The sequence below is a fragment of the Papio anubis genome, chromosome 13, assembly GCF_008728515.1.
Source record: "Papio anubis isolate 15944 chromosome 13, Panubis1.0, whole genome shotgun sequence".
Taxonomy (NCBI): Eukaryota; Metazoa; Chordata; class Mammalia; order Primates; family Cercopithecidae; genus Papio; species Papio anubis.
Genome location: NC_044988.1, coordinates 91,002,519 through 91,022,487, shown reverse-complemented (window position 1 = coordinate 91,022,487; position 19,969 = coordinate 91,002,519). Strand labels below are relative to the sequence as shown.

The 19,969-nt window shown below is 49.4% G+C and overlaps 1 protein-coding gene across 6 annotated transcripts in view; it reads right to left on the bottom strand.

Annotated features, from left to right (window-relative positions):
- Window positions 1–3,815: 3,815 nt before the first annotated feature.
- Window positions 3,816–19,969, bottom strand: part of GSN (gelsolin) — a 64,848-nt gene continuing 48,694 nt past the window's right edge. For all 6 annotated transcript variants that reach the window (XM_009188152.3, XM_009188150.2, XM_009188151.2 and 3 more), the window contains 11 exons: window positions 19,655–19,787; window positions 18,043–18,131; window positions 17,657–17,872; window positions 15,177–15,310; window positions 11,980–12,070; window positions 9,944–10,114; window positions 9,172–9,346; window positions 7,651–7,775; window positions 7,351–7,428; window positions 5,208–5,268; window positions 3,816–4,222 (listed from right to left, as the gene is read on the bottom strand). In XM_009188152.3, coding sequence (XP_009186416.1) covers window positions 4,053–4,222; window positions 5,208–5,268; window positions 7,351–7,428; window positions 7,651–7,775; window positions 9,172–9,346; window positions 9,944–10,114; window positions 11,980–12,070; window positions 15,177–15,310; window positions 17,657–17,872; window positions 18,043–18,131; window positions 19,655–19,787 — 1,443 coding nt within the window. In that variant the 3' untranslated portion in view covers window positions 3,816–4,052. The remainder of the gene's footprint in view (window positions 4,223–5,207; window positions 5,269–7,350; window positions 7,429–7,650; window positions 7,776–9,171; window positions 9,347–9,943; window positions 10,115–11,979; window positions 12,071–15,176; window positions 15,311–17,656; window positions 17,873–18,042; window positions 18,132–19,654; window positions 19,788–19,969) is intronic.

Sequence of the window (19,969 nt, the reverse complement as noted above, 5' to 3'; positions counted from 1 at the left end):
CCTGGGAGCCATGACTTTGTTCAGATACCTCCCCTGAGAGGTCTGACCTCAAGAGAATTCACCCCCAGCTGCTAGGATGAACCCAACTGGCCCAAGAATAATTCCATCCTTCTAGCCCATGATTCCATCAGGAATGATTATGTGACACAATATGGGCTCTTGAGACCTGAGGAAAGGTTTTCCGTGGACTTGGGAGTGGTTCCTCCTCCCTTTTCTGAAAACATTTCTAGAAACAGTCCTCTTTTCCTCTGGGCATGGCTGTTCAGGGGTGTGGCGCAACCAGAACGCCCGCAGATATTTTACCACTAGACTAGGGAGGGCCAAGCCAAGAGAAGGAGCAGGAAACCATGAAGGCCCTCTCAACTCTGAACGGATTGTGTATGAGAGCACGTAAGTGTGCTTACAGCTTAATTTGGTTTGAGTTAGCTCTCCATTGCTTACAGCCAAAAACATCCTGTCTGATCCACAGTACATTGGGTCTTTGCCTTCGTGGATGAATACTAGGTTCTGCTGTGCCCTAGGTGCTTTCATTATTTTTAACCATTTTGGAGCACTTACTATAGGCCAGACATTGTACTAAGCATTACCTCTTAATCCTCATGAGAATTCTAAGTGGGGTGACACTATTCTTATTCCCATTTTTCAGCTAAATGGCAAAGAACTTAAGTAAGATCACACTGCTAATGAGTGGTAGAGCTAGATTTGAATCCAGGTCTGACTCCAAAGGCCAGCTGTAGTAGTATAATATAAGGCTTATAGTATAATATAAGGCTGCTATGAACATGGGCATCTGTTTGATTCAAAGTGTTCTTGAGCCAGAGTCAAAGTCAGCCAGCAAGGGAATCGTGTGTCTCCTGTAAGCAGGTGTGCCATATATTATATATATAGCCACTATATATATATATAGCCACTATATTACACCACCTCCAGCTATAAGTACTAATACAACATTACCATTTTGCAGGTGGGTAACTTGAGGCTCCAAAAGTTTTTTTTTAAGTATTATATCTATAATGCCTTGCACAAAGTAAGTACAAAATAAATATCTGTTCAACTGAATTGCCCAAGATGGACACAGGATCCAAGCCTAGCATTGTCCCTCTGGCATCTGTCTCATTATTTCACAATGATTTTTCCATCGTAGGAGATGATGACGTCTGCAACCGTTAGAAAGATAAACTACGTGATTGAAGTGATAGTGTTCCTGACTGGCTTTTCGGCCTTTGAGAGAAAAATAAGAAGTCAGCATCTCAGCGGCCCCAGGCTATTTTCTTTCTCAGAGCATTGCACAACACTCTTTGGAGGCCACAGCCATACCCTTGAATGCCGGTATAAACTGAAATGAAGAATTAATGGGCAGGTCTACCTGAAATTTTAACTCCCACGAATTTCTAGGAAGTAAGCTAGCTCTGTCTACACAGGCCTCTAACTGCCTTTCATGAAAGCCCTGGAAGCTTTGGGTGGTAAATGCCAGTTTTGTACCAGGACTTTGTCAAGTTGATTGCTGTGACCATGAAAGCAGACCTTTGGGGGTCGGCAAGGCAGGCATTATGGGATCAAGTCCAAACCCTTGGTATGGCATTCAAATCCCCAGCCCGCCTCTCAGCTCAGAGGCCTGCCACTCCAGGCTGCTGTCTGTCCCTGAGCACACTGTTCCCCCACAGCCCCCTGCCTGTACTTGCTGCACCTCTGCCTGAAAATGACTTGATCTTCTCTGCATGTTTCACCCGGAAAATTTCTTCTCCACTACCCTCAACACTTCTGCAATGAATCAGAATCTCTGGAGGAACGGCCTTGGGGAATCCATGCTTTTAAAAAGTTCCCTGGGCAATTTGGGTGATCAGCCAGCTTTGGAAACAACAGTGTAAACACACACACACACACACACACAGAGCCTGCCCATCATTTAATCCCTTATGCTGGTTTCTGCTCTTTTACAGTCATATGCTTGGGAGCTTTCACATCATAACTCAATGGGGATGGAGTGATGGTGGGAGGTGACACAGAACAAGAAGGGGGAAAACAAGGTGAGAAGAGATCAAAAAGAACAGACGGGGGGGACTGGGGAATGTCCTCCAGCAGGTTCCTTGGACTGCTTGAGAGTCTCCCAGGAGAAAAGATTATGAAACAACATAGAAATATCCAAGAGGGACTTGTGACATGCTGAGCTTGAGTAGAGAGTCAGGACCCAGGGGACCAAGAAGGCACAAAACAGTCCCTTTCCCATACCCTGAAGACCGCAAACTTTGAGAGCATCCGGGGGCAGCTCTTGTGATGGCAGCTGCTGCAGTGATTTCTCCACATAGCTTTGGGGCAGCAGAATGAATCTGTGGGAACCAGAGGTAGCAAGGAAGGTCCAAGCAGCTGCTACAGGATGTGGCAGCTATGAGGATGCACCCTGCCCGCTTTCCACTGCAAGGCATATACTTGATAAGAGCTCCGGCTGCTGGCTTTGAACTTCATTTCACATGTGTCCCAAGGCCAGGCCTCCCAGTGACTGAGTGCAGGGGGCAGATAAGGCACGCCTGCTTACAGGAGACACACGATTCCTTTGCTGGCTGACTTTGACTCTGGCTCAAGTACACTTTGAATCAAACAGACGCTTATGTTCATAGCAGCCTTATGCACGATAGCAAAAAGGCACAAATAATCGGAGTCCATTGATGGCTAAATAAACCAGATGTGGTATAGACATGCAGTAGAATATTACTCAGCCACAAAAAGGAGTGAAAAGTTGATACATGCTATAACAGGGATAAGTCTTGAAAACATTCTGCTAAGTGAAACAAGCCACACACAGAGGACAAATGTTGTGTGATTCCACTTAAATGAGGTCCCTGGAATAGTCAAATTCTGAGACTGAAAGTAAAACACAGGTTACCAGGGGCTGGCGAATAGGGAAGAATGGGGGATTAGTATTTAACGGGCAGAGCGTTTATACTGGGGATTATCAAAAAGGTTTAGGTACAGAGAGTGGTGATGGCTACACAACACTGTATATGCAATGTTACCGAAATACACACTTACAAATGGTTAAAATAAATACGTTGTTATGTAGTTTGCCACAGTAAAAAACAATGAAAATGGGACTATACCATTAAATTTAAAAAGAACACTGAATTTGGCTTTGGGACTGCCAACAAGCTTTGCCAAATCTTCCTGGATTAAATAAATGACCACTAAGACACTTCGTGCAACCTTCTCTCCCCTTTTTCTCCACCTAGGGTCAGACCTGCGTCTAGGGTCTGATGGCTCTCCCAGTCTTCCTTGGTTCCCCACCTATTTCCTTTTTTTTGAGACAGAATCTCGCTCTGTCGCCCAGGCTGGAGTGCAACGGCACGATCTCAGCTCACTGCAACGTCCGCCTCCTGGGTTCAAGAGATTCTGTCTCAGCCTCCTGAGTAGCTGGGATTACAGGCATGTGCCACCACACCTGGCTGATTTTTTATTTTTAGTAAAGACAGGCTTTCACCATGTTGGCCAGGCTGGTCTCGAACTCGTGACCTCAGGTGATCCGCCCGCCTCAGTCTCCCAAAGTGCTGGGATTACATGTGTGAGCCACCGCGCCTGGGCCCTCCCTATTTCCTTTCACATAGGTATCCCCCAGGACAATCTACACACCTCTTATCTCACTGTGGCATCGCCTCTCAGGGCACCAGGATTCACACACAGGGTGGATGCAGCTTTTCTGCTAGTTCACAGGCAAATGCGAGGCACCTCTCTGGGCATTCTCAGAATTACCAGGGACATAGACAGGGCAGACGCTCGCTCTCACTGTCAGATGGACACAAGGAAACAGCTGAGCCACACTAGAGTACACACTTCAAAATGTTTTTATTGAATTTAATTTCCCAAACACAGATGTTTTAGACAATTTTGCAAGGACCCTGAATTTTTGCAGGGCTATTTTTGGATACTGTAAAAAACAAAAAAACAAAAAAACCATACACACACACTCATAGCAGAGTTGCTCTGCTCGCTGTAAGGCCTCTTTGAGGGAAGGACAGTTCCAAAAGGCACTGACCGGTGACATGGGTGGGTCCTGCCCCTCCTCAGGCAGCCAGCTCAGCCATGGCCCTGTCCAAGGGATCCACAGACCAGTAATCATCATCCCAGCCAAGGAACCAGCCCACGAAGGAGGGAGGCTCAAAGCCTTGCTTCACCACGGTGATGGGCGTCCGCCGATCCCGATTGGCTGGGTCCGTCTCGATGTACCGCTTAGCTGCAGACACACGTGCAAGAAAAGGAAACCCCAGGAATTCTTAGTGCCTCCCACACCAGGGAGAGGGTGACTCAGGACAGCAGTTGACAAAGAAGGTCAAAGGTCAAAAGACAGTAGGTCAAAGGTCAAAAGACAGTAGGTCTATGGTCCTACTGTCCCTACTGCCCACCCCCTGCCCTGGGCACCATCCTCCTTTAAAGGCATGATACCCATGTGGGTTCTCTACCACCCTGCTCAGGAACACAGGAAGGGACGGCGTTATGGCTTAACCTCCTGCTTCATAAAGTTTATTACTTTCCCTTGTAGTCCCCTACTGGAAGATATGGGAACCAATTTTTGGGTTCCCAGCCCATAAATCAGGTAGCTATTCAGCTACCCAGAATCTGCTTTGCAACATCTTTTTCTTTTTTTTTTTTTTTCATTTTGAGACACCATCTCGTTCTGTCACCCAGCCTACAGTATAGTGATGCAATCATGGCTCACAGCAGCCATGAACTCCTGGGTTCAAGCAATCCTCTGACCTCAACCTCCTGAGTAGCTGGGACCACGGCTACACACCAACACACCTGGCTAATTTTTTTGTATTTTTTCTAGAGATGGGGTTTCACTATGTTGCCTGGGCTACTCTCAAACTCCTGGGCTCAAGTGATCCTCCTGACTTGGCCTCCCGAAATGCTGGGATTACATGCATGAGTCACCATGCCTGGCCTGCTTTGCCACATCTAAACCTTGACAAGTTCAGCTCCTGAGTATTCTGGGAACTTGAAGAGACTTCTCATCTGTTCCTTCCTTCCTCTGGAACTGATGTGTTCTTCACTACCCCAGGCAGGACTTATAAGGGGCTGGCCACAGAGGAGGAAGTCCCCACCCTATCTTGTCCATCAGTCCCCTAGAAATGATGCTCATTCCCAGACCTGTACAGAAGCCACTCCCACCACCCCACAAGCAACGGACCCCCCCTCCCCCCAGGGACTTGGGTCCTCACCAGAAGTCAAGGCTTCTGTCTTTTCTTCTTCTTGAGAATCCTTTCCAACCCAGACAAAGACCTGGAGGTGAGATGAGACATGAAAGGTACATGAGGGGTGCTGACCAAATTCACGGCTGGAGGAAGACTGGGGAGGGGCCAGGTGTCAGAAAAGAAAAAGCCCTTTTTAAGCCCCTACTAAGAGAGCCCATGAACTAACACTGGAGGAATCTGGAACAGAGGTTGAAAACCAGCAACCTACAAACATGTTTTGTTTGCTCACCCACCACCTTGTGTTGGCCAACAATGTCTTTTTAAACTATTGGTGACATAAAAATCTAGATTTCCAACTTCTCTTAAAAAACTGGAGGATCTAGCAGCCTGGGCCTTCAAACCTCACTTGAGTCAAGCTGTGCAGGAGCCGGCCCTTTGAGATGGGCAGTTCTAGTTTGCCTCAGACTCCACTGCTCCTTCACATCTCCCCATCCCAGTCTGCTTCACTCGCTAACACTGCCAGCCAGGTGCCATCAGGCATTGAGTTTGAGATTCTTCTCTAAAGGTCCATAAGTTGTCTCTGAACAGCATTCACTCGTTCAACAAATGAGTGGCCAAACATATTCTCACTCATTTATTCATCCAACAAATATGCACCGAGAGTCTACTATGTCCCAGTCTGTGTGCATCTTCGTCAAAATGGGCCTACGGCTTGGAATAAAAACAACTCACCCACTGCTATCACCATTTTGAGCCTTGTTACAAGTTTTATGTCACATTATTTAGCTGATTTTTATGTATCATCTATCTTTATGCATATCTAAAATATTACTTCAAAGAGCACCTATCATTGATAAAATGGCATTAGACAGTAAAATGTCAGACTTGGTTTCTCTCACTTTTTTTTAAGACAGAGTCTCACTCTGTCATCCAGATTGGAGTGCAGTGGCGTGATCTCAGCTCACTGCAACCTCCGCCTCCTGGGTTCAAGTGATTCTTCTGCCTCAACCTCCTGAGTAGCTGGGATTACAGGCACCCACCACCACACCTGGCTAATTTTTTTGTATTTTTAGTAGAGACGGGGTTTCACCATGTTGGCCAGGCTGGTCTTGAACTCCTGACCTCAAGTGATTTGCCCACCTCAGCCTCTCAAAGTGCTGGGTTTGCAAGCATGAGCCATCGTGTCTGGCCCTCTCTTACTTATCTATAAATGTGTTCCCAACTAAAGTGGAAGCCCCTCGAAGGCAGGCATTCTATCTATTTTGCTTATCATAGGATTCTCAGCACTCAGCATTTGCCTGGAAGACAGTGGTGCTGAATAAATGTTGGCTGACTGAATCCCTAACAGATGAACAAACACATTAAGTAGCCAATGGACCAATCAATGACAACTGCTGAATGGCTCAAGCTGCAACCATTTTTGGTCCTGATCTTCCAGCCAGGGATTCCGACCAGCACTGTGGGTAGTGTATTCTTATGCCTTCGTGGTCAGTCACTCCATAACTCTGAGGACGCTGGGAGAAGCCACCTTGATAGGAAAGATGACTGACCTGACACCCCCGTGAGAACGTAAGCCCTGGGAGGGCACGAAAACGCCTACTTTATTTATTGCTCTATCCCTAGCATCTCAAACATAAAGCACCTGGTACAAAGCAGTGCCCAATTAATACTGGTTGAGTGAGTGAATGGCACCTTCCCCTGCCAAGAAGTCCTACATAATGGCCTTCTCTAGGAGATGAAGTAGAGACAGAGCCAAGAGCCCTCAAACCAGAAGCAGGAGCCCTCTAGAGTCGCTAGGTGACACTGGACAGTTTATGCCTGCAAACAAGATGCTGCTAAGTTCAACATCCCCCGCCAACAGATTTAAAGGAAGAGTTCATGCTCCTGCAAGGCCTGGGAGAGAATGATGAAGGTCATGTGATTTGGCTTTATAGGGCATTTTGCAGCTTTCAAGGTGAGTGTATCTGCAAGGAAGGTACCGCCACTCTCAGTTTACAGATGAGGAAATGGAAGCTCAGAAAGAGGAAGCGACTTCCAGTAGCCTAGAGACTTTTCTGGCAACACCTGGCACTGCCTCTTTTAGGTCCTTCTAGCAACTGATCATAGAACTGGAAGTCTAGTTTCTCCCACTCCCTCTGGCAGAGACAGCCTTCACCTGTCCTTCACCCACCTGGTCCCAGGTGTCCAGAAGCATGACATCATCCGTAGCCAGGTCTTCCTGCATGAGCTCACCAGGAACCTCTTCGATCTGGGAAGGAACGAAAGAGCATCAGCGAGATGTCTTCCCTCCCCTGGGTGGGCTTCCTCTCTCTGCCCCCTGAGGGAGTGGCACAGCTGGTTGCAGCTGGCAGGGGGCCCCTTCCTCTGTGCCATGCCATCAGAACTGTTTCTCCTGCCTCTGCTTCCGACCAGTCCCGTGGAACTTGTCTCCCGAGGGGAAAGCAGAGGTGTGACCTCAGCAGGGGCTCACCACAAAACGTCCAATCTTGTTGGAGCAGGCAAAGAGGCGAGGAGGATGGGCATCCATCTTCTTGTCCTTCAGCCGTGGGGATGTGCGGTAGGCAGCCTTCCCGCCCAGGGCCTCCCAGAAGCCATCTGTGAGGGGAGGCCATGCCAGTTTGCCGAGGGATGCCATCACCCCTCTCTCCCATCTCATCACACCCTGGGACCAGCCCTGCCCAAGCCCAACCAACTGCTCTCCCCCTTCTCCCTCCATCCTAAAATCCCAGGAGGTCCGGAGGGAAGAGGCCTGAGGGAATTGGAAGGTGACGAAATAGAGGCCCAGAGAGGGCAGACTTGGCAGGAGTGACACAGTCAGGACTACTATTGGCTTGAGGCTGACGACAGCATTGCGGGATGAGGATCATTAGCTCCACTCAGCTAATGAGGCGATGTGGCTCAGAGAGGTTAAGCAACACGCAAGGTCACACAGATGGTAAGTGTTAAGACCAGGATACAAATCCTGTCTGATTCGAATGCCCATATTCTTTCCACTATACCTGCTCTGTCCATGTGTAGCCATTTACATTTAAATTCATTAAAATTAAATTCAATAGAAAGTTCAGTTCCTCATTCCCACGAATTCCCACTGGTCACATTTCAGGTGCTCAACAGCCACAGGTGACTGGTGGCTGTCAAACTGGACCCGGCAGACACAGAACATCCATCTGCATAGAAGGTTCTGCCGCACAGAGCTGCTTTAGACCAAGTCACTCGTCTCCATTTCTGTTAAGCATCAAGCAGCTGGGAATGAACTCAAAGTAACAGTAAAAAGACTGCAGGCTGGCAGAAGGAAGAGCTTCCCGGCCCACATTCTGGAAACACAGCAGGCTGGTGGCATTTCTGGCCATGGGGAGTCTAGAGATGCAAAGAGCCCACTGCCCCTCTGATGCTATCAGCGCTGTCTACCACCTCTCAAGGCTTCCTAGCGAGGGACCGCCTCCTTCCACAGCCCAGCTGCTCCTTCCCACACTGGGCTCTCCTTTCTTTCTTTCTTTCTTTTTTTTTTTTTGAGACGGAGTTTTACTCCTGTTGCCCAGGCTAGAGTGCAATAGCATGATGTCAGCTCACCACAATCTCCACCTCCCGGGTTCAAGTGATTCTCCTGCCTCAGCCTCCTGAGTAGCTGGGATTACAGGAATGCGCCACCACGCCCGGCTAATTTTGTATTTTTAGTAGAGACGGGGTTTCTTCATGTTGGTCAGGTTAGTCTTGAACTCCCGACCTCAGGTGATCCGCCTGCCTTAGCCTCCCAAAGTGCTGGGATTACAGGCATGAGCCACCACGCCCAGGCTAGGCTCTCCTTCCTTTAGCTCCTGGAGACCCCCTTCTCTCTGACCATAGCCCTCATTTTAAAGCCACTGCTTTTAACATACATTAGGGGACAGGCCCTGGGGCATGGGGAGGATTTAGAGCCCGCAAGCCCAAGGAAAGAAGGGAAACCTAACAGCTGCATCCTGGAGAGCAGCAGGCCCCCCACCCCAGCTCCTACCTGGCTCACTGCCTTCTGCCACCTGCACAGGTTGGGCCCGTAGCACCCTGAGCAGCTCCTGGGCCCCCGTCTTCTCTGCCTCACTGGCTCCTGTACCCACCCACAGGTAGGCAGCTGAGGGGGTTTTCAGGACAAAGGCATCGTTGGAGTTCAGTGCACCAGCCTTAGGCAATACCTGGGAGGGTAGAGCTTGGTTAATCAGGAACCAGACAAAAAGCCCTCAGCCCCCTCCTCACAGCCCAGGAGACCCTGCAGCAGGGCTAGCTCTCAGGTGGGGACTTGGAGGAACACAGCCCATCAGAGCTGAGGGCACAGACTTTGGACCCTGATGGCCTTGGTGACTCCCATGAGTCACTAATACACTGTGACTAACAGAAGTTGAATGCCCAGAACAAAGGAGGTGAGAATCCCATTCCCCTCTAGGCTGCTCAAACCATCCTGGGAATCACGTCCTGATCTGTGCCTTCCTCCATGAAAGGGACAGTAGCCAACTGGAATGTAATCAGGAATGGCATCCCGATTGTACAGAATGGTAGGTAGTGAGCTCTCCACTATGCAAAGTGTGCAAGGGACACTGGGCATCCTTGAACAGGGGAAGTCTAAGACAGACAACCCTGTGGCCAGGGCAGGATGATACAAAAAGCTGCTTCTTACCCACTCACTCACCGCCCCCCGCCACCCCCGCCCCCATCCTGTGCCTGGACATCTGGTCATCCAGCTGGGAGGTTTCAGGGAGGCCAATCCCTTCTGTGGTCCAGGACCTGGAAATTACCTCGACAGCCCGGGTGGCTCCAGCGCTGTTGGCGCGGACCTGGAAGAGGCGGGTGCTGGCAGGGGCTGTCTGCCCGCCCTCGCGGGAGGTGCCGCCCTTGTAGATGATCATGGGCTTCCCACCAAACAGGCTCATGAGGTGTGCGGGCTCCTTGCCTTGGACCACACGGCTCTGGCAGGGAGACAGGAGAGCGAGTAAGGGACCTTGGGGGCAGGCCTCAGTCCTTCTATGTCGCACTGGGCCCACCCCGCCAGACAAAGCCATCATGCTTGTGTCTGTGTGTGGCATGGAATGTGACCTAACAACACACGGGCAGGGACAGCAGAATTCCAGGAAGAGCGGAGACAGCGCTATTGCCTGAGGTCCCCGGGGCACTGCTGCTGTGGCTGCTCTCCATCTCCATGAAGACGTGCCTTCCTGACCCTCAGCCTGGTCTAAGAACCAGGAGAGCCTGTGTTTGCAAATATTCCCTTAAATAGAAGCACAGGGATTGCTGGTGGACATTCTTCTAGAATGCTGACGTCAGGCCTGGGCATGACTGCCAGTAGAGTGTAAGAACAGAGCATTCCAGATCTGGAAAACTTCCTTCTGCACAGCCAGTGCACCCCAGATGCAGGAAACAGCCAGGGGCTTGGTGGTGGGAGTGAGGCAGGGAAGATGTACACCCTCACATCTGCTCCTGCCCTGTGTGTGGCACCTTACCGTGGCCCCAGCTAACCGTGTCCAGAAGAAAATCTCACATGTGTGTCGGGCGTATGGCAGTCGCTTCCCACCACGACCCACCACCGCTGAGTTAGGGCTTAGACTCCAACTCCACCCTGATGGTGAGAACCTGGGCACGTGTCTCAACCTCTTGGGTTCATCTTCTGAAAAATGCAGCCAAGGATGCCACTCCCAAGGCAGTTGTCAGGATGCACTGAGCTAAGATGGTCATCTCATTTAGTGCCCAGCACCCAGACTATCATAGGCAAAGGTCAGGGCACGAACCCCCAATTCCAATCTAGAGCCCTGCCCACTCCTACCACAGTGTGGAGGAAGCACAATTGTCCGCTTCCCCCTCATCTCCACAAACCAGCTCTGCTGCCCTCCAGCGCCCCCTACTGGCCAGAGCGACTTTTTAAACCAGAAATCACTACAGCTCAGACTTACCATTCAGCAACTTCCTGTTGTTCTCAGCATCAAGGTCAACATCGTCACCATGGCCTCTGGTGGTCTGGCCCCTCTGAGCACCTCTCTAGCCTCAAATCAGGGCACTTTCCCCTTGCTTTAACACCCAATGCCCCCTCCCACCTCAGGGCCTTTGCATGTGTACCACCCTTTACCCAGAATGTGCTTTCCTTCACTCTGCCTGAGCAACTCCTACTCGTGCATCAGGTCCCACTTGACCAGTCCCCTCCTGGGACAGGGATGGGCTTTTCTAATCCAATAGGATCCTACCCAGGATTTACGTCCTTGTACATAACACATGTGTATAAGGGAGGGACTTCTTATATGCCAGGCATGGCTCTAAATGCTTACAAATGTTAACTCTTAGTCCTCACAGCAATCCTGTGGGATGGTACTGTTATGACCCCTATTTTGAGGACACAGAGGCACAGAGAGGCTAAGTGACTTGCCCAAAGTTGCCCAGAGGTAAGGACAGAATTCAAACCCAAGCACGCTGGTTCCACATCCGTGCTCAGCCACGTCGCCTCTCCCATGTCTCTCTCCCCAAGGTCTTGTCAATTTCATTCACTGCATCTGTCACAGCCATTGGTGTGCATGTGTGTTGAATGTCTACTACCACCCAAGAAAGCAAAGCCCATTAGGGCAGGGGCAGTGTGCCTGTGTGTCCATGGCTACAGATGCAGTGTAGAACACATAGAAGCCCTAAATAAATACCTGTTCCATGGATGGATGGATGGATAGATGGATGGATGGATGGATGGATGGATGGACAGATGGACAAACGAACGGACGGATGAGAGTCAGACAGATGAGTGAAGAGAAGGACAAGGCTCAGGCTGCAGCCCAGAGAGGCGGTGGGCTGGGCTCACCTGAACAGGGGTACCTCCCAGCTCCTCATCCAGCTGAGCAGTCAGGATGGCCGATGCAGCGACCTCATCCTGGGTAGACTGGGCGCCCTGCCTGGAAGGGGAAGTGAGATTCAGCATCAAGGTGTACACAGAGCCCTGAGCCTCTCCCTTACCCTGAGTCTGAGAAACCTACAAATCTCCCCGTTACCAGTAATGAAACAGAGAGAGAGGGAAGGGCACTCTCTCAGAACAACGAGAGCCAGGAACCACACCAACACTTCCACTCTCAGCCTGGCATCTTGCCCGGTTACAGAGATCTGAGTGCAACGCATGGATTTCCTTATGCTAAATGTGTCCCTCAGGAGACAGGCTGGGTCTTCCCATGCTGAACAGCCACAGAGAAGATGCTCTGAGACTCACACCTGAGATGTAGAAAAGTGGCCAGGACATTTGTCTGGGTGGAAAAGCAGGTTGTAGAATAGCAAGTGTTACGAGAGCCTATTTGTGGGAAAAGATGTCAGTGATTAAGCCTCCCGTGAACACGTGCAGAGAGGTCTGAACAGATGTTCACCAAAAGGTCCATGGTGATCGCTCTTAGAGGGAAGATTCAGGGGGATTTTGCCTTTCTACCCCACCTCTTTGCATATTGTCTAAGTTTTCCATAACCAACGTATGTCATCCTATAAGCAAACAAAATCTGACATGTCAATGTGCTGATGCAGCTAATTTTTAAAACAGTCTTCTCACAAATTTTGTGCCAGGTGTGTGTATTATCTAGTGGAAAAAAAAAATTTAAGCTGTTTTTAGATGTCTAGGGTTGTCAAATTGAGAGGCATTCTACAAAATAACTGGCCAGTACTCTTTAAAAGTATCAAGGTCATGAAAAAAAGGAAAGACTGGGAAACTGCCACAGATTCAGAGAGTTCAGAGACATAAGTAAATGCCATGTGGGATCCTGGGTTAGACCCTAGATCAGGAGAAGAACAGTAGTGGGGGCCAGGTGCGATGGCTCATGCCTGTCATCCCAGCACTTTGGGAGGCCGAGGCAGGCAGATCAGTTGAGGTCAGGAGTTCGAAACCAGCCTGCCCAACATGGTGAAACCCCATCACTACTAAAAACACAAAAATTAGCTGGGTGTGGTGGCGTACACCTGTAGTCCCAGATACTCGGGAGGCTGAGGCAGGAGAATTGCTTGAACCTGGGAGGCAGAGGTTGCAGTGAGCCAAAATCACACCACTGTAGTCCAGCTTGGTGACAGAGCAAGACTCCGTCTAAAAAAAACCAAAAAACAAAACAAAAAACCCACACAGTAATAGGAAAACTGGGGAAATTTAGGTAAAGCCTATAGATTAGTAAGTAGTATTGTGTCAATGTTCGCTTCCTGGCTTTGTTAATTGTGCTATGGTTATGTAAGATGTGACCATAGGTGAATATTCCTTTGGGTAATGGATATACGAGAACTGTCTGTACTAGTTTTGCAACTTTTCAGCAAGTCTAATATTATTTCAAAATAAGTTTAAAAAAGAAGGAATCCAGCCGGGCATGGTGGCTCATGCCTATAATCCCAACGTTATTGGACGCGAAGTAGCCAGCGCAGGTGGGAGGGCAAGTAGTCCCAGCTACTCGGGAGGCTGAGGCATGATAATCGCTTGAGCCCCAGAGAGAGATGAGGTTGTGGTGAGCAGATTCTTAATCACCGCACTCCAACCTGGCACAGAGTGAGACCCTGTCTCAAAAAAAAAAAAAAAAAAAAAAAAAAAAAAAGAAGAAGAAAAAATCCAACAGTCAATAATCAGACAAAAAGTTTTAGACTGTATATAAGAGAAATACAAGTTAAAAATACACTGAGACACCATTTTATAAACCATAAGATTGACAAACGCCCAAAAGTTTGACCACACAATCCACAGGTGTGACTACAGGGAACCAGGGACTCTCCCAGGTTGTTTGGTGGGAATGTAAAATGCTACAAACACTATCGAGGGAAATTGGGGGCTATCTAACAAAATGACAAGTGCAGTTACTATTTGACCCAGCAATCTCACTTCTGGGAACTTACTCTAGAGGCATTTCTCTGCATGTTCAAAATGATGTTTGTTTAAGGTTACTAATCACAGCAATGTTTGTAATAGAGAAAGACTAGAATCAACCCAATTATGCATCATCAAGGAATCTGTTAAATAAACTATAGTACAGCCACCCAAAGGACTATTACACAACTGTAAAAAAGAATAAGGAAGCTCTCTATGTACTGACATTATTGATCTCTAGGAATAATGGAGTCAGAAGAGCAAGGTGCAGGGCAATACACAAAATATGCTACCTTTTGTGTAAGGAAGGGAGGGACCAGGCTATAAATTATTTGCAAATATATTTTTTTTTCACAAAGAGTTACTGGAAGGATATGCAAGAGATTAAAGCAGTTACCCAAGAAGGGGTGGGGTCTGGAGAATGGGGTAGAGAGGGACAGGGGTGGGAATAAGATTTCTCAATGAATACCTTTATAATCTATTTTGATTTTTGAACCATGTAAATGTATTCTCTGTTTTAAAATAATTTGGGGGCTGGGTGTGGTAGCTCATGCCTGTAACCCCAGAACTTTGGGAGGCTGAGGCAGGTGGATCACCTGAGGTCAGGAGTTCGAGACCAGCCTGGCCAACATGGTGAAACCCCTGTCTCTATTAAAAATACAAAAAAGTAGCCAGGCATGGTGGTGGGCATCTGTAATCCCAGCTACTAGGGAGACTGAGGCAGGAGAATCGCTTGAACTCGGGAGGCAGAGGTTGTAGTGAGTGAGACCACACTATTGCGCTCCAGCCTGGGCAACAAGAGCAAAACTCTGTCTCAAAATAAATAAAATAAATAACTAAATAAATAAAAATAAAATAAAACAAATTTTGGCTTGAAAAATATGTGTGGGAGGATAGACCCTAGTGTGCACAGTACTTGGCATGGATTTGTGGGAGATGTTCTGTTTGTTTCTCCACACTCACTATACCTCCTACAATAAATGTATAATCATTTGGTAAGAAGAGTTTAAAAGTTGTTTGGAGAAATAAGCAAGTGTGTTGCCCTGTGGACAAGAGTCTCTCCCAGCAGGCAGTGGCAGTCCCACCTCAGGCCCTCATACCCTCCGTCTGTCTTCAGTCTGTCTTCAGTCCTGCTCAGGGCCCAGCCAGTGCCCCCACGACACACACTGATGGCCCCAGAACCTCACCAGTTGTAGATTATCTGCCCCTGGCGGCCTCCATGGCGGTAGTTGTACAGAATGATGTAGCTGTCTCCTCCATAGAACTGTCCATATGTGGCAGGGTCCACGGGTACTTTGCTGGAGCCTTCAATTCTCCAGATCTGTGGAGCAAAGCTGGGGTCAGATGCTGGGCAGCACCCCCACCCCGCAGCTCAGGCAAGCCAGGAAACCACAGCATGGTAGGTTGTGGTTAGACCATGGGATGAACTTTTAATCACTTGGGCTTGGACTGGAGTTAAATAGTTTGCCCAACTCACAGAGCCACTAGGAGGCAGGGCTGGGACTCCCGGCCAGGGTTCCCGCCTGGGACCCTCATACCATGCCCTGCCCCAGGCTGTTTGTCCTTCGCTCAGGATCGTCAAGGCAGCTCCAAAGGAATGCAGTACAGTGAGGTGAGGAGCCAGACACAGACCCCAAATCAGGCCCCTCATCCCCTTCCAGGCCATGAGACCTCAGACAACCGATTTAACCGCTCTTAGCCTCAGTTTTCCCATCTGAAAAATGGGGATAATTACAGTACCTACCTCAAAGTATTGTGAGGCTCAAATGAATTTACTCAGGGCCTGGCACAAGGGAACTGCTCTGTAGGTAGCAGCTGCTCTTATTATCATAAGTATTATTATTGTTTTACTAATATCACCATTATCTCCATCGTTACTGAGCTGCCTGGATTCTTCTTTCTTCTTTTTTTTTTTTTTTTGAGACGAGGTTTCACTCTTGTCACCCAGGCTAGAATGCAATGGCGCAATCTCGGCTCACTGCAACCTCTGCCTCCCAGGTTCAAGCAATTCTTCTCTCTCAGCCTCCCAAGTAGCTGGGATTACAAGCACCTGCCACCACGGCTGGCTAAGTTTTGTATTTTTAGTAGAGACCGAGTTTCACCATGTTGGCCAGGCTGGTCTTGAACTCCTGACCTCAGGTGATCCGCCTGCCTCGACCTCCCAAAGTGCTGGGATTACAGGCGTGAGCCACCATGCTGGGCCTGCCAGGAATTTCATAGGTCACCTGCAGAGGCAGGGTCACCACGAGGCGACCTCAGCGTGACCCCTGCTGGCAAGTGTCTGCAGTGTTCTGGTGACACCGCTTTTTCCAAGTGGTCACGAGGCCCAGCAGCGCCACCTGGTGGAGCTATGGAGACATGGAGTTGTCCAAGTCCTGGGAAACAGAATCCTAGAATCTCTAATTTTGAACATTCTTGAAGGTGATGGAGTGGGATGAAACCCCACTTTACAAGTGAGAAAGTGAAGCTCAAAGAGGTTATGTTACTTCCCCAAAGTCTCACAGTCAGGCTGCCAGGGCTCTTACCACACCGCCCTACACGGAATGTTTTCATTGCATTATCCCTATCTACTGAAGCAATGAATGAATGCTAATAACACCAAACCAAAAACAATAATACATAAAAATGAACACGTTTGTTATTCCTATCATTAGGAATGGAATCAAGTTTGCCTGAAGCGGATTCTACCTCCTAAACACCTCTGAACCCCACACCCCTCTTCCCCTTCTCCACGGTGACCTTCTTAGTCTCAAGGTCATCATCTCTCCCCTAAACTATTAGAATAAGCTCCTCATAAGCTCTCTACCTTCATTCTCCTGCCTCCAACCCACTTTCTTAGTTTTCTTTTATTTTTCAACTGATTTTTTTTTTCCTTCTAATGATATCCTAGAGTCATATTCCAACCCATTTTCGCCGGGTGCAGTAGCTCATGCCTGTAATTCCAACACTTTGGGAGGCCGAGGCAGGAGGATTGCTTGAGCCCCAGGAGTTTGAAACTAGCCTGGGCAACATAGCGAGACCCTGTCTCTATTTAAAAAAAAAAAAAAGATAAAGCATAGATCTGAGCTTGTTGCATTTCTGATTTAATAAAAAGAAAAACCCCTCACTAGCAGCCCCTGGTTAGAGGATCAAGTTCACACCCTTGAAACTGGCATTCAAGGCCCCTCCCTGGGGATGCCATCAGCACTAGCCCCCTGGGACAGCTCCCTCCTTTCCGAACATAGCGAGTCCCGCCTGGAACACCCACCACCCTCCGCTCTTCTTCTCCGGCAGCGAAGCCCTACTCCTACTCTGAGACCCCACCCAAGCGTTCCCGTCTCTGTGCAGGCTGCCCTGACCAACCACCCCCGCTGCTCTTCCTGTGTCCTCACAATCCCCTGTGCTCCCTCCCATCTTCCACTGATCACACAGATCTGTGGCTGTGGTCAACTCCCCTCCCAGACCAGGCACTCCTCGGGGCAAAGTGGGGCCAAGACACTTGGCCCAGGGCCTGATACACAGTAGGTGGTCAGGGTGCATTGGCTGTAAAAACTAAGTAACACCAAAGAATCTCAGCTACCAAAATTGTGCAAACCTCAGAGAGAAACCTCCTTGGGGAAGCGAGAGGCAGTGCATGGGGAAAGTGAGAGAGGGGCCTAGACACACCCACCCCAGGCCCTAAAGGTACCTGTTTCTGGCCTGTGCCATCATCATCCATGCCGTGTTGGGCGGCCATGGCAGTGGAGGTGTGCAGGGTGGCGGCGTCGAAGGGCACCCGCTCCACGTTGGCGATATGGCTGGAAAGGTAGGACAAGCCCAGGCCATCTGTCTGGTCTGGGTCCCGCCAGTTCTTGAAGAACTGCTTGAACAGTGGGGTCTCACCGCCCTCGGGAAGGACCGAGACCTGGGGAGGGGAGGCGGAGGAGCAGAATGTGGCTGGGCTGCCCAGCAAGGGTCTCCAGGGGAGCCTCAGATACCCCATCTACACTGAGGGTGGGACACCCACCTTACTCCAGCCCATCCCCTCCAAACAGGACCCACCCCTTCCCATCCTACCTGGCCTCCAAGACTCACCTGGGTCTGCTTGGGGTAGTCCATCTTGGTGATGAAGTCAGAGGCTGTTTTGAGGGCAGCCTTCCTCTCCTCCGTGTTAGCCTGCTTGCCTGTCAGTACCCAGAGGAAGTGATGGAGGGTTAGGGGCCCAGCATCCTGCTGCATCCTGACCTCCAACGGTCCAGGAGAAGGAGCTGCCAAACTTCCCTTCCTACTCTTCTTAGACAGTGGATAGCCAAGGCCAGAGACCCCCAGAGCTGACCACTCACTAGAGCTCCTGGAGTCCAGCCTGGGGCTGACCAATGACACCAATCACAACACGATTGTGGTCCATTTAGTGAGCATGTATTTTGTGCTTAGAACTATACATAGATTATTTAATCCATGGAACAGTCTTAAGTAATAAAAAAAATTGCTAGCTTGTTCCTGAGTATCTATAAGGAAACCAGGGTCTTAGAGACATTAAGTTACTTGACGCAGGTTCCTCAGTGAGTGAGAAGCTGCCACCCTGAGGGCATTCCTGTGCCAAGGAGCTCCTGGCCAGCCAATGCTGGCCCTCAGTCCCAGCCTTCTCACTGCCAAGGCCAAGGTCCAGATCAGCTGGCTCAGGGCCCAGGGGGCCTAGAGAGTAATAATTATAATAGTTTCTCTCTCTCTCTTTCTCCCCACTCTCTCCCTTTCTCTCTGTCCTCCTACTGCCTCCCTCTCCTCTGTCCTCTTTCCCAAGATGAGCCTTACAGAATCAGGGGAGGATACTGATGGGTCCTCTCAGAAGATCTCAGGGCCTCTAAGAAACATCTGGGCAATGGTTTCCAAGAGAATTCCCACAAGACAGTACCCAAAGAGTTTATGAACTTCTAGCTTAGCATTTCCCAAACCAGATCATCTTCATGAAAAGCATCCCTGTGAATGCACAAGTTAAAAGTCCTACAGTAAACAAACTTGAACATTTTTAAATCCACTGTTGCCTATGAACTTCTCTGACCATACAGTTAAGATGTTTTGGCCAGGCGCGGTGGCTCAAGCCTGTAATCCCAGCACTTTGGGAGGCCGAGACGGGCGGATCACGAGGTCAGGAGATCGAGACCATCCTGGCTAACACCGTGAAACCCCGTCTCTACTAAAAAAAAAAAAAACAAAAAACTAGCCGGGCGAGGTGGCGGGCGTCTGTAGTCCCAGCTACTCGGGAGGCTAAGGCAGGAGAATGGCGTGAACCCGGGAGGCGGAGCTTGCTGTGAGCCGAGATCCGGCCACTGCACTCCAGCCTGGGTGACAGAGCGAGACTCCGTCTCAAAAAAAAGAATTAAAAAAAAAAAAAAAAAAAGATGTTTTCTACATAATTTCTTCAGGATGCCAATTGGCGTCTCAGAGAACTGACGTTATAATGCACTTGGGAAACACCCATTTTAGCCCAGATCAGGAATCTGAGGCCCAGAGAGGGTAAGTAAAGTGCCCAAGATCACACAGTACGTCAATTGCAAAACCAAGGCATCAGCCCAAGACTTCTGATATCCATTGCACCAGGCGCCTCTATCACACTCCACGCTCCCCTGGAGCTGAGTTCCTGGGAGTTGCGGGACATCCCACCCAAGGTCCTACAGGCCAGTTGGGACCCTTCCCCTGTCCCCAGTACCTTTCCAGACAAAGATTTTCCCGTCCTTGCCATGGTCCAGGATGAAGCAGTCCTCTGACTTCAGGGCCCCCTGGGCGAAGGGGTTCTCATCAGCCACAAGGGAAACAGACATGGTACCTGCACCATTGGAGACCTGAGGGGACGAAGCAGAAGGAACCAGCACGTGAGTGTCTGTGGCCGCCCACCACCATCTTGCCCCAATCCCCCGCCCCAAATGGCACTGCAGAGTAACACCTGGGCTTTCTCTTGCAAACACTGAGACGTTCTTTTTCCTTGTCTGCTTTGTCAGAACCACATCTGCTGACCTACACTCAG